The sequence below is a fragment of the Electrona antarctica genome, assembly GCF_951216825.1.
Source record: "Electrona antarctica genome assembly, chromosome: 22".
Classification (NCBI taxonomy): Eukaryota; Metazoa; Chordata; class Actinopteri; order Myctophiformes; family Myctophidae; genus Electrona; species Electrona antarctica.
The window spans coordinates 37,905,234-37,923,125 of NC_136805.1; the positions used below are offsets into that span (position 1 = coordinate 37,905,234).

At 45.5% G+C, this 17,892-nt stretch overlaps 1 protein-coding gene across 1 annotated transcript in view; it reads right to left on the reverse strand.

Moving 5' to 3' along the window:
• The window catches only part of LOC306915298 (thrombospondin-2-like), a 42,774-nt gene that overhangs the window by 22,246 nt on the left and 2,636 nt on the right, over positions 1-17,892 (reverse strand). Inside the window, exons 4-9 of the mRNA XM_079492600.1 lie at positions 15,900-16,094; positions 9,829-9,922; positions 9,285-9,449; positions 7,693-7,872; positions 6,337-6,510; positions 3,867-3,997 (exon numbers count right to left, since the gene is read on the reverse strand). Of these exons, the coding sequence (XP_079348726.1) occupies positions 3,867-3,997; positions 6,337-6,510; positions 7,693-7,872; positions 9,285-9,449; positions 9,829-9,922; positions 15,900-16,094 (939 nt within the window). The remainder of the gene's footprint in view (positions 1-3,866; positions 3,998-6,336; positions 6,511-7,692; positions 7,873-9,284; positions 9,450-9,828; positions 9,923-15,899; positions 16,095-17,892) is intronic.

Here is a 17,892-nt window from a genome sequence, read left to right on the forward strand (position 1 = left end):
CACATGAGGCTATACGGTTTTGGCTGCAATATTCATATCATTGACAGTTGACAGCGAGGCAATTTAAATAGACTGTCGGACGTGCATGGTCAATTGGTCACGGTGTCACGGACGGACCACAGTGATAGAGAGAGACAGACAGGACAGGAGATGCACCTTGCAAAACAGCAGCGCGTGCGCGCCTATTTGTTATATAATTCATGGTTCACAGGTTCAGGTTTTCGTTCACTAATATATCTTGTTGTATATTAAATGAATAAAGACTTTAATAATTTAATATACAACTAACAACACAGTGACAGTTGCTTGCAAATTGCGATATGTGCGTGCGTGCGTTCGTGCGTGCGGGGGGTGAGGCGTGCAGCAAGGGAAGCGAAGCGAGAGGAGAAACAGACAGGGTAGTCCTACAGCTTTATTTAATTCATGCAGGTTTATTTATTTAAGATACAACAAGTTGCGTGTGCGTGCGTGCGTCTGTGTGTGTGTGTGTGTGTGTGTGTGTGTGTGTATGGGAGGGGGCAGCAGAAACTTTTTTTTCCCTGTAACCATGGTTTCCAGGTCGTATTGCAGTTGTTCATGTCGCAAAACCGAGGGCGCGGCTAGATTTTATAGGGCGTGCCAGATTGATTTCAGCCGTCACATTTATCACTGCTAGGAATGAAATTAGGAAGGAACAGCTGTCTACGATCACTTTGTAAATGCCGACCCGACGTGGGTGTACTACGAATCCTACACTCGAATTTGGGGCAGAATTTGCACTCAATTGATAAATGAGGGCCTATGGCCCTCATTTATCAACCGTGCGTACGCCAAAATATGGGTGTACGCCGAAATTACCGCAATTTTCGGCATTTACCATTTGCGCCAACGTTTGATTTTGAACTTGAGCCAAGACAAAAACCACGTCTGGTCGGGAGCTGTCGTACGCTTTGTCCTCACCTGTTTTTCTGTCGTAGAACAGCGGAGCAGCATTGTTTGACCAGCTGAGAGGCTGTCACAGGCATCGAAACATATGTATTCACTCCTAAAATGTTTATATAAAACTGTATGTATATGGGCTAAATGTAAAAAAGAAAAAAAAGTTAAGGAATACATCAACGATGTGTCTTTGTGTCATATGAAATTAGTAGGAGATTTCCAACTTTACAAGCAAGCAATTAAAATCGCGCATTTAAAAACAATGTTGCAAGTTAGATGCGTAAGCCATTTAAACAGTGTTTTGCATGATGAGCGCATACATGCGAGGATTTGGGCTGAGGATATTTCCATGACGGGACGTTGGAGAGTAGGCTATAGTGCAGCGCTGCAGCTGCGGAGAGTCCCAACATGGGTAGCCTACTGTAGCCGAATCTACAGCAGGCCGATGTCTTTCTGGAGTTACAGTAGCCTATGTGCAATCTCCTCCTCGTTTAATAAACCTGACGCGTCGCTCGAATGCCAAAATGTGCCGTGCCGGCGTGCCAGCGCAAAATTGGGGACCGCTGACCGCATCGGAGTTAGGTATAGGCTAAACCACCCAGCCAGGCTGCCAGCCCACCAGTGCCAGTGTGCCACATGAGGCTGGTTTAGGCTGCACATTTATATAATTGTCAGTTGACTACTGCGACTAGCGAGGTAATCTAAATAGATTGTCATGAACGTGCATGGTCGCGGTGTCATGAACGGACCACAGTGATAGAGACAGACAGGACAGGAGAGGAGGAAAACAGCAGCGTGTGTGTGCGCCTATTTGTTATTTAATTCATTGTTCACATGCAGGTTCAGATTTTCGTTCAGTAATATATTGTTGTAGGCTATATTAAATGAATAAATACTTTAATAATTTAATATAGGCTACAACTAACAACACACGGCAGGCGCGTAGCGCGGATCAAATGATTGACTGGGCAAATTAGCATGGGGGGGGGGGCGCATCCACGGCCGATAGAGAAGTGTGAACTGTGAACGGTTTGGGGAACCATTTTAAAACAAAGGCGGCTTGCATGCTGTGGTTTACTAACAAGAAAGTTGCATGCACAAGGCTCAGTTGGGCCAGCTCTAAACTGACTGGGCCACGGCCCGTATGTGCGTGTGTGTGTGTGTGTGTGTGTGTGTGTGTGCGGGGGGGGCAGCAAGGCAAGCGAGGCGAGAGGAGAAACAGACAGGGTACTTTACAGCTACAGCTTTATTTAATTCATACAGGTGTTCGTTCTTTATTTATTTAAGATAGGCGACAACAAACCAGTTGGACTTGCAAGTTGCGTGTGCGTGCGTGCGTCTGTGTGTGTATGAGAGTGGGGGTGACTTTTTTATTGACTTTTTTCGTCATGTAACTATGGTTTCCAAGGTCGTACTGCAGTTGTTCATGTCGCAAAAACGAGGGCGAGGCTTGATTTCATAGGGCGTGCCAGATAGATTTCAGCCGTCACATTTATAAACGTCCGAACGAAATTAAGGAAGAAACAGCTGTCTGCGATCACTTTGTAAATGCCGACCCGACGTGGGTGTACTACGAATCCTACACTCGAATTTGGGCCAGATTTTACACTCGATTGATAAATGAGGGCCTATGGCTCTGTGCATGTCATAACGTTTTATATATTTTTTTATTTTTTATTATTACACGGCTTGGTTGAATGCTTGATTCTGATTGGTCAATCGCCGAATTCATCGGTCTGTTATTTCTGGATAATGACCGCTCCGCTCTATAACAGACCGATGCCTAATCAAACCCTCGGAGCGCTGATTTACTGCCGTTTCCAACATGACAGCCATGTAAACACACACACACACACACACACACACACACACACACACACACACACACACACACACACACACACACACACACACACACACACACACACACACACACACATATACACACACAGTGTCATTTACAGAAAAACATTGCTCTCAAAAATGTTTTTGAAAACATTTGAGCGAGAAATAGACGAAGCAGTACTTTATTTGATCAACTCACTTCCTTGTTCTCAGACTGTGCTGCAGCTGGGCAGACACCGCCCAGCGCGCAACACTTATGGGACTACTTTCATTACCAAGCAAGGAAATACGATTCATTTCGTTGTGTTTTGGGTCAATTTATGTAATTTATGTATTAGGTAGCCGTGCAATAAGCGGGATAATTTAAAAAATAAAATAAATAATACGTGGTGGTGCCAAAGTTTGTGTTATTGCCATTGAGAATGCATTGGGCGTTTAAGTTAAATAACTCAGAAACTATAAAACATTTCAAAGTAAAAAGTTCCAACATGTGTCTCCACAGTCAGCTGAATTAAAAAAAAATGAATGGAGTTTCTAGGTGAAAGTGATTTTTTGAAAGTTTTGCGTGGGCACACAAAGTGTTAACACCCTACTTGATCATACCACAGTGTCACACAAAAGCATCTGGCTCGATATTTAATAACTCCCACGGACGACACACTTCAGCATCTTTCACGTTCCCTTTCAGAATGTTTCACAAAATAGTCCAAATAGCACTAGTTATGCATCACACAATCCATATCGCTTTGCACAAAAACCACAGTATTTTTTACGAGATACAATACAAGGTTTCTTCCCGACATGGATGACAGGCGAGTATTTGTGACCATCAGAGAGAGGTGCATCATGGCTGCCAACGCGGCAGATGGCTGGGCCGCCGACCAGAAGGATTCTAACGTGTGCCCACATGGGTTTACCGGCGGAGGACGCTATGTTACACAAGAAACGAGAGTTACCGTGTTCCCACGCAACTCTGACAAACATGGTTCTATCGGCATCTGAAAAAAAGGGTTCAGATGCCGTATAGTCCCGCTTTTGGTAGGGGTATATGTACTTTGTGTGTGTGCGTGTGCACGCGTGTGCGTGCGTGCGTCGTAATGTACCTCGTTCTCGTCTTCGCAGTGTGTGCCGTTGCCATAGAAACCCTGTGGGCATCTTCCACATTCCCACGAGCCGTCACTGTGTGACGTGCACTGTACCCCGGGAAAACACGGACGATTCAGTAGGCAGATGTCTGAAAATACGCACGCACGCACGCACGCGCACGCGCACACGCACACGCACACACACACACACACACACACACACACACACGCACAAACACACACACACACCCTATCCCGATTGATAATTTGACTCGTATAAGTGTCCATTTGGTTACACTCTGAGAGGTACGGAACCCATGAGGTGACTTTGACGACTGAATTTCCCTTGCGGGATCAATAAAGGGTCTTAAATCTTATGGCCCTCATTTATCAACCGTGCGTACGCCAAAATATGGGTGTACGCCGAAATTACCGCAATTTTCGGCATTTACGATTTGCGCCAACGTTTGATTTTGATCTTGTGCCAAGACAAAACTCACGTCTGGTCGGGAGCTGTCGTATGCTTTGTCCTCACCTGTTTTTCTGTCGTAGAACAGCGGAGCAGCATTGTTTGACCAGCTGAGAGGCTGTCACAGGCATCGAAACATATGTATTCACTCCTAAAATGTTTATATAAAACTGTATGTATATGGGCTAAATGTAAAAAAGAAAAAAAAGTAAAGGAATACATCAACGATGTGTCTTTGTGTCATATGAAATTAGTAGGAGATTTCCAACTTTACAAGCAAGCAATTAAAATCGCGCATTTAAAAACAATGTTGCAAGTTAGATGCGTAAGCCATTTAAACAGTGTTTTGCATGATGAGCGCATACATGCGAGGATTTGGGCTGAGGATATTTCCATGACGGGACGTTGGAGAGTAGGCTATAGTGCAGCGCTGCAGCTGCGGAGAGTCCCAACATGGGTAGCCTACTGTAGCCGAATCTACAGCAGGCCGATGTCTTTCTGGAGTTACAGTAGCCTATGTGCAATCTCCTCCTCGTTTAATAAACCCGACGCGTCGCTCGAATGCCAAAATGTGCCGTGCCGGCGTGCCAGCGCAAAATTGGGGACCGCTGACCGCATCGGAGTTAGGTATAGGCTAAACCACCCAGCCAGGCTGCCAGCCCACCAGTGCCAGTGTGCCACATGAGGCTGGTTTAGGCTGCACATTTATATAATTGTCAGTTGACTACTGCGACTAGCGAGGTAATCTAAATAGATTGTCATGAACGTGCATGGTCGCGGTGTCATGAACGGACCACAGTGATAGAGACAGACAGGACAGGAGAGGAGGAAAACAGCAGCGTGTGTGTGCGCCTATTTGTTATTTAATTCATTGTTCACATGCAGGTTCAGATTTTCGTTCAGTAATATATTGTTGTAGGCTATATTAAATGAATAAATACTTTAATAATTTAATATAGGCTACAACTAACAACACACGGCAGGCGCGTAGCGCGGATCAAATGATTGACTGGGCAAATTAGCATGGGGGGGGGGGGGGGGGGGCGCATCACCGGCCGATAGAGAAGTGTGAGCTGTGAACGGTTTGGGGAACCATTTTAAAACAAAGGCGGCTTGCATGCTGTGGTTTACTAACCAGAAAGTTGCATGCACAAGGCTCAGTTGGGCCAGCTCTAAACTGACTGGGCCACGGCCCGTATGTGCGTGTGTGTGTGTGTGTGTGTGTGTGTGTGTGTGTGTGTGTGTGTATGGGCAGCAAGGCAAGCGAGGCGAGAGGAGAAACAGACAGGGTACTTTACAGCTACAGCTTTATTTAATTCATACAGGTGTTCGTTCTTTATTTATTTAAGATAGGCTACAACAAACCAGTTGGACTTGCAAGTTGCGTGTGCGTGCGTGCGTCTGTGTGTGTATGAGAGTGGGGGTGACTTTTTTATTGACTTTTTTCGTCATGTAACTATGGTTTCCAAGGTCGTACTGCAGTTGTTCATGTCGCAAAAACGAGGGCGAGGCTTGATTTCATAGGGCGTGCCAGATAGATTTCAGCCGTCACATTTATAAACGTCCGAACGAAATTAAGGAAGAAACAGCTGTCTGCGATCACTTTGTAAATGCCGACCCGACGTGGGTGTACTACGAATCCTACACTCGAATTTGGGCCAGATTTTACACTCGATTGATAAATGAGGGCCTAAATCTTATAAAGGTCCGCTTGGTTACAAACTATGAGTTATTATAGGACTCAGGATTTCACGGTGTAGGTGTTCTAGTACTCTAGGTCAGTGGTTCTTTAAGTGGGGTCCGGGGACCCCCAGGGGTCCTTGAGGGAGTTCCAGGGGGTCCCCCAGCTAAAAGATAGTTTGGAACCAAATGGACCCTTATGGGTCTGTAACTCTGCAGAGTTAAATTAACGATCCTCTTAGCAGACCTTATATTGAACTGTACTTCCCTGTGCATTTTTTCTGCAAAATGCTATGTATTCAATCAATCAATCAATCAATCAATCAATCAATAGCCTACCTATAGGACAGGGTTCTCTGTTGCAGGCTGCGTAGTCCGCTGCGTCTCCGGCACAGCGCTTGCCTCCGTGCTGCGGGGTGGGACTGGAACACTCCCTCCCTCGAACCGACAGACCTCCCCCACACGACGCAGAGCACGCCGACCACTCCGACCAGCCCCCCCAGGCACCGGCGACTACACGTGCACGCACGCACGCACACACACACACACACACACACACACACACACACACACACACACACACTAAAGTTCTGCAGTCGCCACGATTGAAAAGTTCATTTGTTCATTCCACAGAAGTCATTTATGGAATCATGTCGTGGACCGAAAATAGCCGATCCACAGGTACAAGATCGCAACGAGTCAGTGACGCGTCGTAAGCTTGTAGATCAGCTATTTTCGGTTATTAGATATTTTAAGATGAAACTGAAAGAGTATAATTGAAGGGTTCAGAATAGCTTAGATTAAATAGTGTTTGAACTGGTCAAACTAGCAATGTTCAGAAGCCCTAATGGTCTCGGATATTCCATTATTAAATCCCCAATCAAAAACAAAATATGAATAAAATATGAACAAAACATAATAATTCTACATATTGTACTATAGGGAACAAATCACAGATTGGAACTTGGCCTAACAAAACTGCAGTCATGAGTCATGAGATTCTATAAGCTTTAAACCATGCACAAACGCACGCACGCCGCATGGACTGTCTGTTTCAGGATTTTGTTACAAGATACATTTTTGTTTTCTTGATTAAAGAAAGACTTTAGGCGTACACATTTAGGACAAGATTCAGGTTAGGATTAGGGTTTTGGTGTTGGTAGCCGGATTTAATTCATGTTTAGTTGCATGCAGTGTTGTGGGCTTGTACTTTGGTAATATTCGGTGTGCGATGCCTGCATGCAACTACTAGAGGAAGGCCAAATAGGAGGTTTCTGGATGATGCGATGAGAGAGGACATGCAGGGGGCCGGAGTGACCGTCCGAGGAAGATGCAGAAAACAGAAGCAGATGTAAACAGATGATCGGGAAAAAGGTGAAGATGCCAGCACGCAACTATAAGTGTAAATCAGGCCTTTATTTTATATTTTTTATGGAGGGACAGACAGTAGGCTAACAGGAAATGGGGAGACAGATGGGGGGAAGACATGCAGTAAAAGCCGTCGGGGTCGGGAGTCGAGCCCGCGGCACACTGCCAGACTGGATTGCCAGCCAAGGTGCCTGGACCACTGAGCCACGGCCCAGGCCGATTTAAAATGGCCAAATAGACAAAATTGACATTTATAAAAATCCTGTCAATTAATACCAATGTGTGTGGTATGTACTATGTATGTCTGTGTGTGGAATGGATACTCACTTGGGCAGAGTAGTGTATTGTTGCAGGACTGTGTCTCTCTCCTGTTCCCCTGGCACTCTTGGCCGCCCCTGTGCGGGGACGGGTTGTTGCACAGGCGAACGCGCGTGACATTGCCTTCCCCGCATGTGGTAGAACACGCGGACCATGGAGACCACAGCCCCCAGCCCCCGTCCACTCGTCCTATAACAGACCACACACGGAACAGATGGGATGTAGTCAAGTCATGCACATGGAACCTCCTACACGCGCACGCCGTACAAGCACGGTAGCTTGGAAACCCCTTCAGTGTAACGCAACAGCATAAATTCGGTCCGCATCGTGGGAATTCGTCGGCCCCGTGTAATGTTGTGTGTACATTGGACATACCTGAAACTCGAACCATGTTTCAAAGACCTGATGACAATCCCTGAAAATCCATTCATTTTGAGGTTTTACAGTAGATAATATATGGGGTTGTGTGCAGTGTTGGGACTATTCAGTGACTCCCACAGGATGAGGCATGCTCAGTCAATCATGAAAACAGAGCAGAATCTCTGTCTGGCTCTGTCTGGATAGGCCTAGGTCACAATTATTACATGCTGTAATCGTCTGATTGCAATAATTTGAGCTTGTCGCCATTATTTTTTGCATAATCGAAAAAAATCGTTTCATCCGTATGGAAACAGCTGGATGACAGTAACAGAAATGTAATTAATTCAACATAATTTTCCATACCGTAATCCCTAGTTTAGCGCAAAAATAAAATGGCGAGTTTAGCTAATTTATAGTTAATTGTCTGGTGTTTAGGCCAAGCTTTTATCAACCCTATTGATTGTAACAGAATAGGATAGGCCCTATATGGCCCATGTGTTGCCAATGGCAGTGATTAGTAGAGCAGGACAGCGATAGGCTGATGAAACCTGTGCCTGCAGTGTCTAATTTGTCTACCCAGTTTTGTTTGTTGGACAGGGCATGCAGGACAGGAATCCAAAAAGAACATTAGTGTCGCTCAGTCGCTGCTGGTGCCAAGCAGGGACTGACTTTGATGGCCTGTCAGCCACATGCAGCCCAAACAACAACATGGGTCCGGAACCCAGTGTTTCGATAACAGTGTACTGACTCTGAGGCAGTGGTTGTCAAACTGTATTATGTGAAGGACCACCCAAAATGATATATGTGGCTGCAGTCACCCCCCACCCTCCCCACCCCTCCCCATCTAAAAAATATGTTGTTCCAGCCAGGGACCTCCAGAAGCAACGATTTGAGTTAATATAAATATAGGCCTATTCAAATAGATTGTAGTGCGCGGCACAAAGTGATGCTCTATGATGCTTGTATTATGTGCTATTTTTGAACAGCAAAAGTACATATACAGTGATAAACATCCGGTGGAAACCCACTTTGAGAACCACTAGGCCTGACGTCGAAAAGTCTTCTGAAAGAATATATATATTTTTAAAAAATAGCAGACCTACAAGCTCGTAGCGCGCCACCGAGTGGCGCGCTACGAGCTTGTAGATCTGCTATTTTTCAATAGCTAAAGTATAACATAATGCTTAGTTAAAACACCAAAAGGGTTTCCCGTCCAGAATGGGTTAACTAAGCTGTGGTACCTTTGCGGTCACACTTGGCCAGCATGCAGGTGCGCGTCTGCAGCGACGGACCGGCACAGGAGGTGGCCACGTCATCGCAGGACCGCCCTCGCTGCTGCCCGCCACGCCCACAGGTCACTGAGCATTCAGTCCACTCCGACCACGGAGACCAGCCGTCTTCCGTACCTTGGACACACACACACACACACACACACACACACACACACACACACACATTACCACAGTGAAATTTGTTCTCCGGAGCAGTGAGCTGCAGCCGTGCCGCGCTCAGGAATCATTTGATTAGTAGATTTGACCCCCCAATCTAACCCATTGATGCCAAGCAGGGAGGCATTGGGTCCCATTTTTACAGTCTTTGGTATGACCCGGCCGGGGATCGAACTCCGACCGCCCGGCTTCAGGGAGGACACTTTAACCACAAGGCCAATGTCAGTGACACACAGTCACACGCACGCACGCACGCACGCACACACATGCTAAATGATTATTTGAATCAACATGGGTATGCTTAAACTCAGCCACAGCTGCAGACCAATTAACTCACCCAGACACACAGGGCAACACTCTTCGTCCATAAAAGTGGGATTGACACAGGAGACGGGGGGGCAGGACACCTGGTGACACACCACCAAGCCATCCTGCACACACACACACACACACACACACACACACACACACACACACACACACACACACACACACACACACACACACACACACACACACACACACACACACACACACACACACACACACACAGAGAGAGAGAGAGAGAGAGACGTTCAGTCCAACTAATCTCTCAGCCCGCCCGCGTCGGCGGGCGGGCTGTTATTCCTCTTTTTTGCTGATGGGTTCCCAGATTGCAGTCCATATTGTGACTTCTTGTTAATGTGACCAAACGTCAAGCGGTGAACGGGTACCCTTCTAGTCAAATGGTGCCTTCCCGGCCCTCCAGGAATGTGCAAGTGCAGTTCTCAAACCCAAGACGTACAGTACAAGGGTGATGAACATGGGTCCGCCAAAAAATAAAAACGTGCACCGTCTAAAGCAGACTTGAGCCACGAGAGGCAGCGTCGAGCGAGTCGTCAGGCCAGCGAGTCACCGAGCCGAGCGTCGCGAAGTTCTCTTGAGCCGACTCAGCGCCATTCCAGTTACTAGCGACTTTAAGCAACGACGGATACGGCAAATACGGAAATGGATCAGTGCTCGATACATAAACCTGCTCTCCGTTGCAGCCCTTTTTACTACGGGAGAACCTACACTTACACGTAGTGTCTACAACGCCATGTCATAACCATGTTTATTGAAATTATAGCTGTCATACTTACACCGATTGCTCCATCACCTCTCTTATGCTGTGTAATGTGTTGGCATGCTCTAAATGAAGAAATAACACTAATACCATCATATCATATGTCATATTAACCATGTTTGTTGAAACGGTTTTAGAATAACACAGATTGCTTCAGCACCTTCCTCTTTCCACTGCTGATCATGTCCAGCGCATACGAATTAAGCAATATCGGCAAGTTAGCTGACGCGCGACGGGGTGTGTAAAAAAAAGTGTTTATGTTTGACACATGCTGCATAGACGCGTCACCATGGGAACCAATGTCGCCGTCGCCGACGGCTGTTTGCTTAACGATTTTGACAGCGACGGCGTACTTCCGCATAGCGTCGCCGTCCTGAAACAGTCGTTGCTTAAAGTCCCTACTGTCTCGATTGGGGCAGAACTGTAACTCAAACTCCCCCCCCTAGTCAACATGTGACTTAGGGGGGATTCACAGTTCACACTGAGTCCGTTTGATTCAAACTGTTCCCGAATACGGTTGCCTGGTCCCCGCAGGTCATGATTCACATTGGCCTTGATTCTTCCGTGCCCGAGTACACTTCATTCAAGGGTATTCAATGCTTTCACATTGCAGCGATCCGTATCCGAGTACACTTGAATCAGTCCCCGATGTGGTCCCGGGAACGGTTGAGTCGTCTGCTCCCGGGGGAACGGTACGCAGCATTCACACTACCACAACATGTGCCACAAGTGGTCCCGAGTGCGCATCCGGGACCATACTGTGAATCCCCCTTATTTGTCCCCCCCTTCCAGTCAAACGTTGGATGTATGGCTGGTGATCCCATTCTTGGGATGTCCGCCCCAAGACGTTAGAATTAGCTGATCAGTCGGATTAGTCTTCTTTATATGTTTTTGTTAATTTTTCAGTAAACGTACAAAACACAATCACTGAAACAAAACAACACAGCTCAGACACGACAGACAAATTGAAAGAGCAGAATATGCAGAAAGTATGAAAGAAAAACATCCCGCCTGACCATTGGGAGCTTTTCGAAGAAAGAAAAACCCTGTATAAATAAATAAAACATATTGTAGACAGACCAGTTACCAAGAGCACCAAAATATTGGAACATAAAACAAATCTGCTATACAGACAGGCTTAGACGTGGTGAGGAAATCCTATAATTATAGTGGGAGACAATATAATAAGCCCAATATAGTTCAAATATGGATCCCAGATTCTGTAGAAAGTGTCCAACTTGGAATGCAACGAGCATGCAATGTATTCACCAGGGATACACTCCATTAGGATGCTATGCCATGACCGTTTTGTTGTAGCAATGTCCAAAACAGAAGAATGATTCTTCCTAGCAGCAAACGTCAGTAAATGAAACAACCTCTTGTTTTGATATTGCCTGTCCGGGAGACCAAGCAAAAAAGGCACATGGGATTTATCTCAATATAGGAACACGACCAAAGATAACAGAAAGTTCATCTGCAATTCCAATAGCTCCAGAGCTTCACACAGGACCAAAGGCAATAAATAGTCAGGTTAGTATTCTTCTGTTATTTGTCTGCACATTGTCTGGTTTGTCTGATCTAACATATATTGTGTGGCCAGGAGAGTTTTAAAAAGTACTAAATAAATCAATCAAAATAAGGTTGTCTTTTGTGTATGTATATATTAGGGAAATTGTAATTATTATTATTTCAAGGACCTCCATGGAGTGCACAAATGGAACCAACCAAATGGACCTTACAGGGGGTACATTTGATTCCATTTGTACACTCTCAGAGTTACAGACCTGTAAGGGGAAGCCCCTCAAAGAATCCTGAGGATTCTTCGACCCCACTTTGAGAAGCACATGCTTTTGACCCCATCCCCTCCTCCACCTTTCAGACCTATGCCCCTCAGCTATACTCCCACTCATTAGCATCCATCGTCAACACATCCACAACCTCAGGCTGTGCCCTGTCATATAGCGTGTGAAAACGTGTACGTCACCAAGAGGGGGGCGGCGTCTGAAAAGCTAGGGACGGCCCTCTCGTGGGCATTAAATTCTAGCCTACATCACTCAGAATAGAGTGACGGTGGTATGTTTTTGTAAATATTGAGCTCGTTCTTGGCGACAACATAGTGAACCAACACCAGGATGGATAGAAAGAACGTCGGGCCCAAATACATTACAAGGACAAGGAAAATGTTGTGAACAAACACGGCTGTGCTTAGATACTTTGTTGAACGTTATGTCTCTGCGCCCGTGCGCCGATCCAAGCCATTCTACGTCTTTTTGTAAACTCGTCAATCTGGGTTCCTTGATGCTGTCTCCATGCTGGAAAGCTGAACATCTAATTCCGTTTTCTGGCTCATTTCCTCAACGTGACCTGCTGTGGCACTTATTTACTAAGCAAGTCTGCACCATTGTGAGGTCAGTTTAAAAAAAGAACGTATACAAGCACACGGATAGTCGCTCAATGTAAACAAACCAGACAAGCCAGCAAGTATGGCGGCCGCTACCACGTGACACATATGTTGACGCCCCCTCCAGGAGATTTTGGTACACCCTATAGAGCGTCGCAGTCCCGCCCCAGAAAAGACCCAGAAAATAATTCCCAGTTCATTTTCCTCATAGACTTTTCAGAAAGTATTTATTTAAAGACGTTTACGCCGCGGACAAAGCCAACTCTTGTCGTGACAAATCATGACAATAAACACAATTGTTTTGGGCCAAACAAAGAAAAACTTTTTTTGTTGTTTTTCTTCTTTGTAATTATTTGTTTGGTCCAAAATATTGTGTGTGTTGTCATGATTTGTCACGACTGGAGTTGGCTTCGTACGACGCTTAAAAGGTCTAAATAAATACTTTTTGAACTGTCTATGGGAAAAATGCATTGGGATTCATTTCCTGGGCCTGGCGTCGTCATGAAAGGGGGCGGGACCTCGACGCTCTATAGTCTGCTTCTCAAGAAAATATACTCTTTTTGAATCCTACTACAGGTACCTGTATCACTTCCTACTCACATTCTAAATCTCTCTCTCTCTCTCTCTCTCTCTCTCTCTCCCCCCCCATCTCTCGCAGGATGACCTGTTGGAATATTCTTCTGTTTTGGATCAAGGACATTGCTACAACAAAACGGTCATGCCATAATAATATTATAATTGGATTGTATCCTTAATGAAAACATTACATGTTTGTTCGTCCATTCCAAGTTGGACACTTTCTACAGAATCTGTGATAAATATTTGGACTATATTGGTCTTGGACCTATATTGTCTTCCACTGAAATTACAGGACTTCCTCACCAAGTCCAGCCAGTATTTTAACGTTCCAAATATTTTGCTGCTCTTGGTAACTACCGGTCTGTTTACAAATGAAACACATGATTGTTATTTTTTCTAAAAACTGCTGATGGTCAGGAAGGGATTTATTTTCTTTCTTACTCTTATTTTTTTTAGTTTTTAGTCATTATGCTCTTTCAATTTGTAATGCTGTGTCTGAGCTGTCTTGTTGTTGTCATTTTGTTTTTTTGTGATAGTGTTTGTATATGTTTAAGAATAACCTGCTGGATCCCAACCGGCTTCACATCAAGCTTCAAGCTGCCCCATCACTGCCTCCCACTCCTCAGTCCTCACCCATAGTAAGACAGTCGACCACTCGGTCCTTCTGGACACCATTTCTGACCTTGGTAACACTGGGACGGCACTCAAGATCGCAGTGGATTGCTAAATAATAGCTTCTCCCCTCGATCGGTCCAGACAAAGGGAAAAGTAGGCCTGGGAAACGTTAAACCGCTATACTGGTGATGACACCCAAATGTTTTTCTCCTTCCCTCACCTCTTGCCAGACTGAAGAGCTCATCGCTGCGTGCCTGAGTGACATCTCAGAGTGGATGTTTTCCAAAACACCTATATAGATAGACCTCTATTGATGCAGAGGCACAAAAACTAAGCTCCTCTTCCCCTGGAAAGTCTTACCCCCGGCATGCACAATCTTTCCATTTCCATCAACAAACGTTGCTTTTTCTGCCCAAAACGTTGCAGTGGTCCTGGCATTGGAATGCCATCTGTCCTGGCATTGGAATGCCATCTGTCCTTCAAGTCTCACACAGCAGTGATCATCACACATTCCTGGATGTCTGCACTTTTACAACATCCAATGATCCGATTCTGAGGAATCTGCCTTTATTTATCTGCTCCTTTTTATTTGAATTGTTTGGCTATTTGCCTTTATTGATAGTTACTAGTGAAGAATAACAGGAAAGAGGGAGAGAGAGAGAAGGGGAGAGACATAAAGGTCGTCATGAACGGGACTCGAACACACGCCGCGCTGTCAGGCCAGAGCCTATATATGTGGCATGCGCCTGGACCACTAGGCCAGCGGGCGCCCTCTGCCCAGCTCCTTACACAAGCCCCAGTCATCATCCACCACGCCTTCTTGCTGGTCTATTTTGCACGTTACAACTGAAGCGGAATGCCACGGCCGTGACGCCCCTCCCCGGCCTGATATTCAACGTCCCTAGACTCCCTACAATGTCCCATCTATCTAACCTTCTCTGGCTTCCAGACAGTTGTCGTCGACGACAACCAATTCAAAACACGGGTCATGGCCCTACAAGGCAATAAAAGACATGGATGATTACCTTCAGGAAATCATCCACCCCTACATCCTCTCCTGCACACTTGGATCAGCTAACACAGGACGTCTGTCTGTCCCTCTCTCTTCCCTACGACACTGAATTCAGCCCCTGCACTCTCTCAAGCTGTGGAATATAACCTCCCCATCAAAAATCGAGAGTCAAGAAGGTTTTGTTTGTCACTATACAAGTACAAGCAGCGAAATGTTGTTGGGACCTGCTCAGCAAAGTATTGCACAACATCGACATAATAATATATTCGTAATAAATATAAGTAGAGATGCGTGATATAATCGGTAGCGTATCGAAGTCAGCCATTTCGGTCATAAAAATGTTTGTGTGATTGGATAACTTTTTTTTTACTGGAATACTAGCATTCCTATTTTGAGGATAACTTTAGCCAAAAATAGCAGATCTACAAGCTCACAACGCCTCACAGCGAGGAATTACAGCACTGTTCTACTGAATAATTTCAATACCTTGGACGATCTGTCAAAAAAAAAAAAAAAAGAAACAGGGGAAAAGAAAACAAATAAAGTATGTGTAGATAATTCTAGCAATGCGTAAAATTCTACCACCCGTATCCATGACAAACGATACAACTCAACACATGAGTCTCCTGGGGTGGGATATTCCCGTAAAAATCGCAGACTGAAAGTTACATAACTCGTGGTGCGGCTGACACAGACCTGGCAACCGCAGGAGGTGCAGCTGTCCACGTCCCACTCCTCCCCCTGCTCAAAGATCCGGCCGTCCTGCACACACCAGATCTCTCCATCACGGTCCCTGTCCGGCGTGTCGACAGCGTCGTCCGTATCCGCGCCGCTGTCGCTGCTGTTGCCCAGCTCTGCTAAAGTTATACGCATCTCCTCATTCTCCTCTGTCTGCATGGGACCACACACAGATAACCAACGCAGGCAGGCAGGCAGGCAGGCAGGCAGGCAGGCAGGCAGGCAGGCAGGCGCAGGCAGGCAGGCAGGCAGGCAGGCAGGCAGGCAGGCAGGCAGGCAGGCAGGCAGGCAGGCGCAGGCAGGCGCAGGCAGACAGGCAGGCAGGCAGGCAGGCAGGCAGGCAGGCAGGCATAGGCAGGCAGGCAGGCATAGGCAGGCAGGCATAGGCAGGCAGGCAGGCAGGCAGGCAGGCAGGCAGGCACGCAGGCAGGCAGGCGCGCACGCACGCACGCACGCACGCACGCACACACACACACACACACACACACACACACACACACACACACACACACACACACACAGGATTGTATGTTATCATACCGGTATGTTATGTTTGTCATTACATGTTCTGATTACCCAATGTAAACATCTTAGTGCTTTTCTGGGTGTTATACTATTAGCAGACCATGTATTGAACTGTGCTTTCCTCAAACTGTGCTTTTTCTACAAACTGTAGAATGATAGAATAGAATGATCAATCAATCAATCAATCAATCCTAGACCTGGGACTGATTCGATTCTACAAATGTCTTCAAAACAAGTAGTTTTTCAACCCCCAGAAAATAGAGAGATTTGTATATATACTGTATAATTATATACAGTATATAGATCAGTATTCAAATTCCAAAGCTCGCGGCTGGCATGAAGTGATGCTCTGTGAGCTTGTATATCTGCTATTTTTACGAACTACTGTTCTAAACATGCAACAGTCGGGTGGTAACCTCACATCTGTCTAAAACCGTTTCCATGGATTCAAATTCTGAAAGTATCAAAATAGCATGCTCAAAACTTCAAGCTTGTGGATCTGCTAATTTTGACTTTTTTGTGACGCTGTAGTGTGATGAAGATGAAGACAAAAAGTTTAAAATATGGAGATAAAGATGTTTCTGCCCGACAGCAACGGAATTAGTTGATTCTGAGGAAGGTCAAGTTAAAGGACTAAAAAAACGTCAGTCAAATAAATCTCTGCATATGGAGCCATGAGTGGAGCCAGAGTGTACAACGCTACTGCAACCTCTGTCCTCCTCTTCAAACCATTTTCCTTTCTGTCACAGGGATTAGACCGATCACAGTCTTGGGAAGTTAATCTGTTATATAAAAAAAATAAAAGTTCTGACTGTAGCTCCCGGTAGTGCAATTTACTGGCACAGAGACATCCTACAGTTAACCCATTTTGGGCCGGAACCCCTTTTGGTGTTTTAAACATGTTATAATTTAGCTATTGAAAAATAGCAGATCTACAAGCTCATAGCGCGCCACCGAGTGGCGCGCTACGAGCTTGTATGTCATTTTTAACTAAAATATTTGCTTCTGGGGGGTCCCTGGAACTACATATTTTGTAGTTCCGTGGCCCAATAGAGGGGGGTCCTTGACATGAAAAAGGTTGAGCACCCATTGACATAGAAACATAGGTTTTTCAGGAAACAAAATAGGATTTAGAAGCCTTCTTTTTAATCGACCTCAGTCCAAAATGGATTAAGAGTGATGTTTGTGTCTCTGTTTAGGCTGAAGGAGACTCTTCAGACTAAACAGAGAGACGCCATCTTGAAAATACATTTGTTGTTGTCACATGATTGTTAACTGATAAGCCACAAACGTCCAGAAATAAATCAGTAAACTGTAAACTGTGAAGTAAACTGTTCAATTTGTCATTGCCTTTTTGACAGCCCTCCTCTGGACATTCGGCAAAGTGGATAATGTTTTATCCGTACTTCTGGTCAGACTACATTAA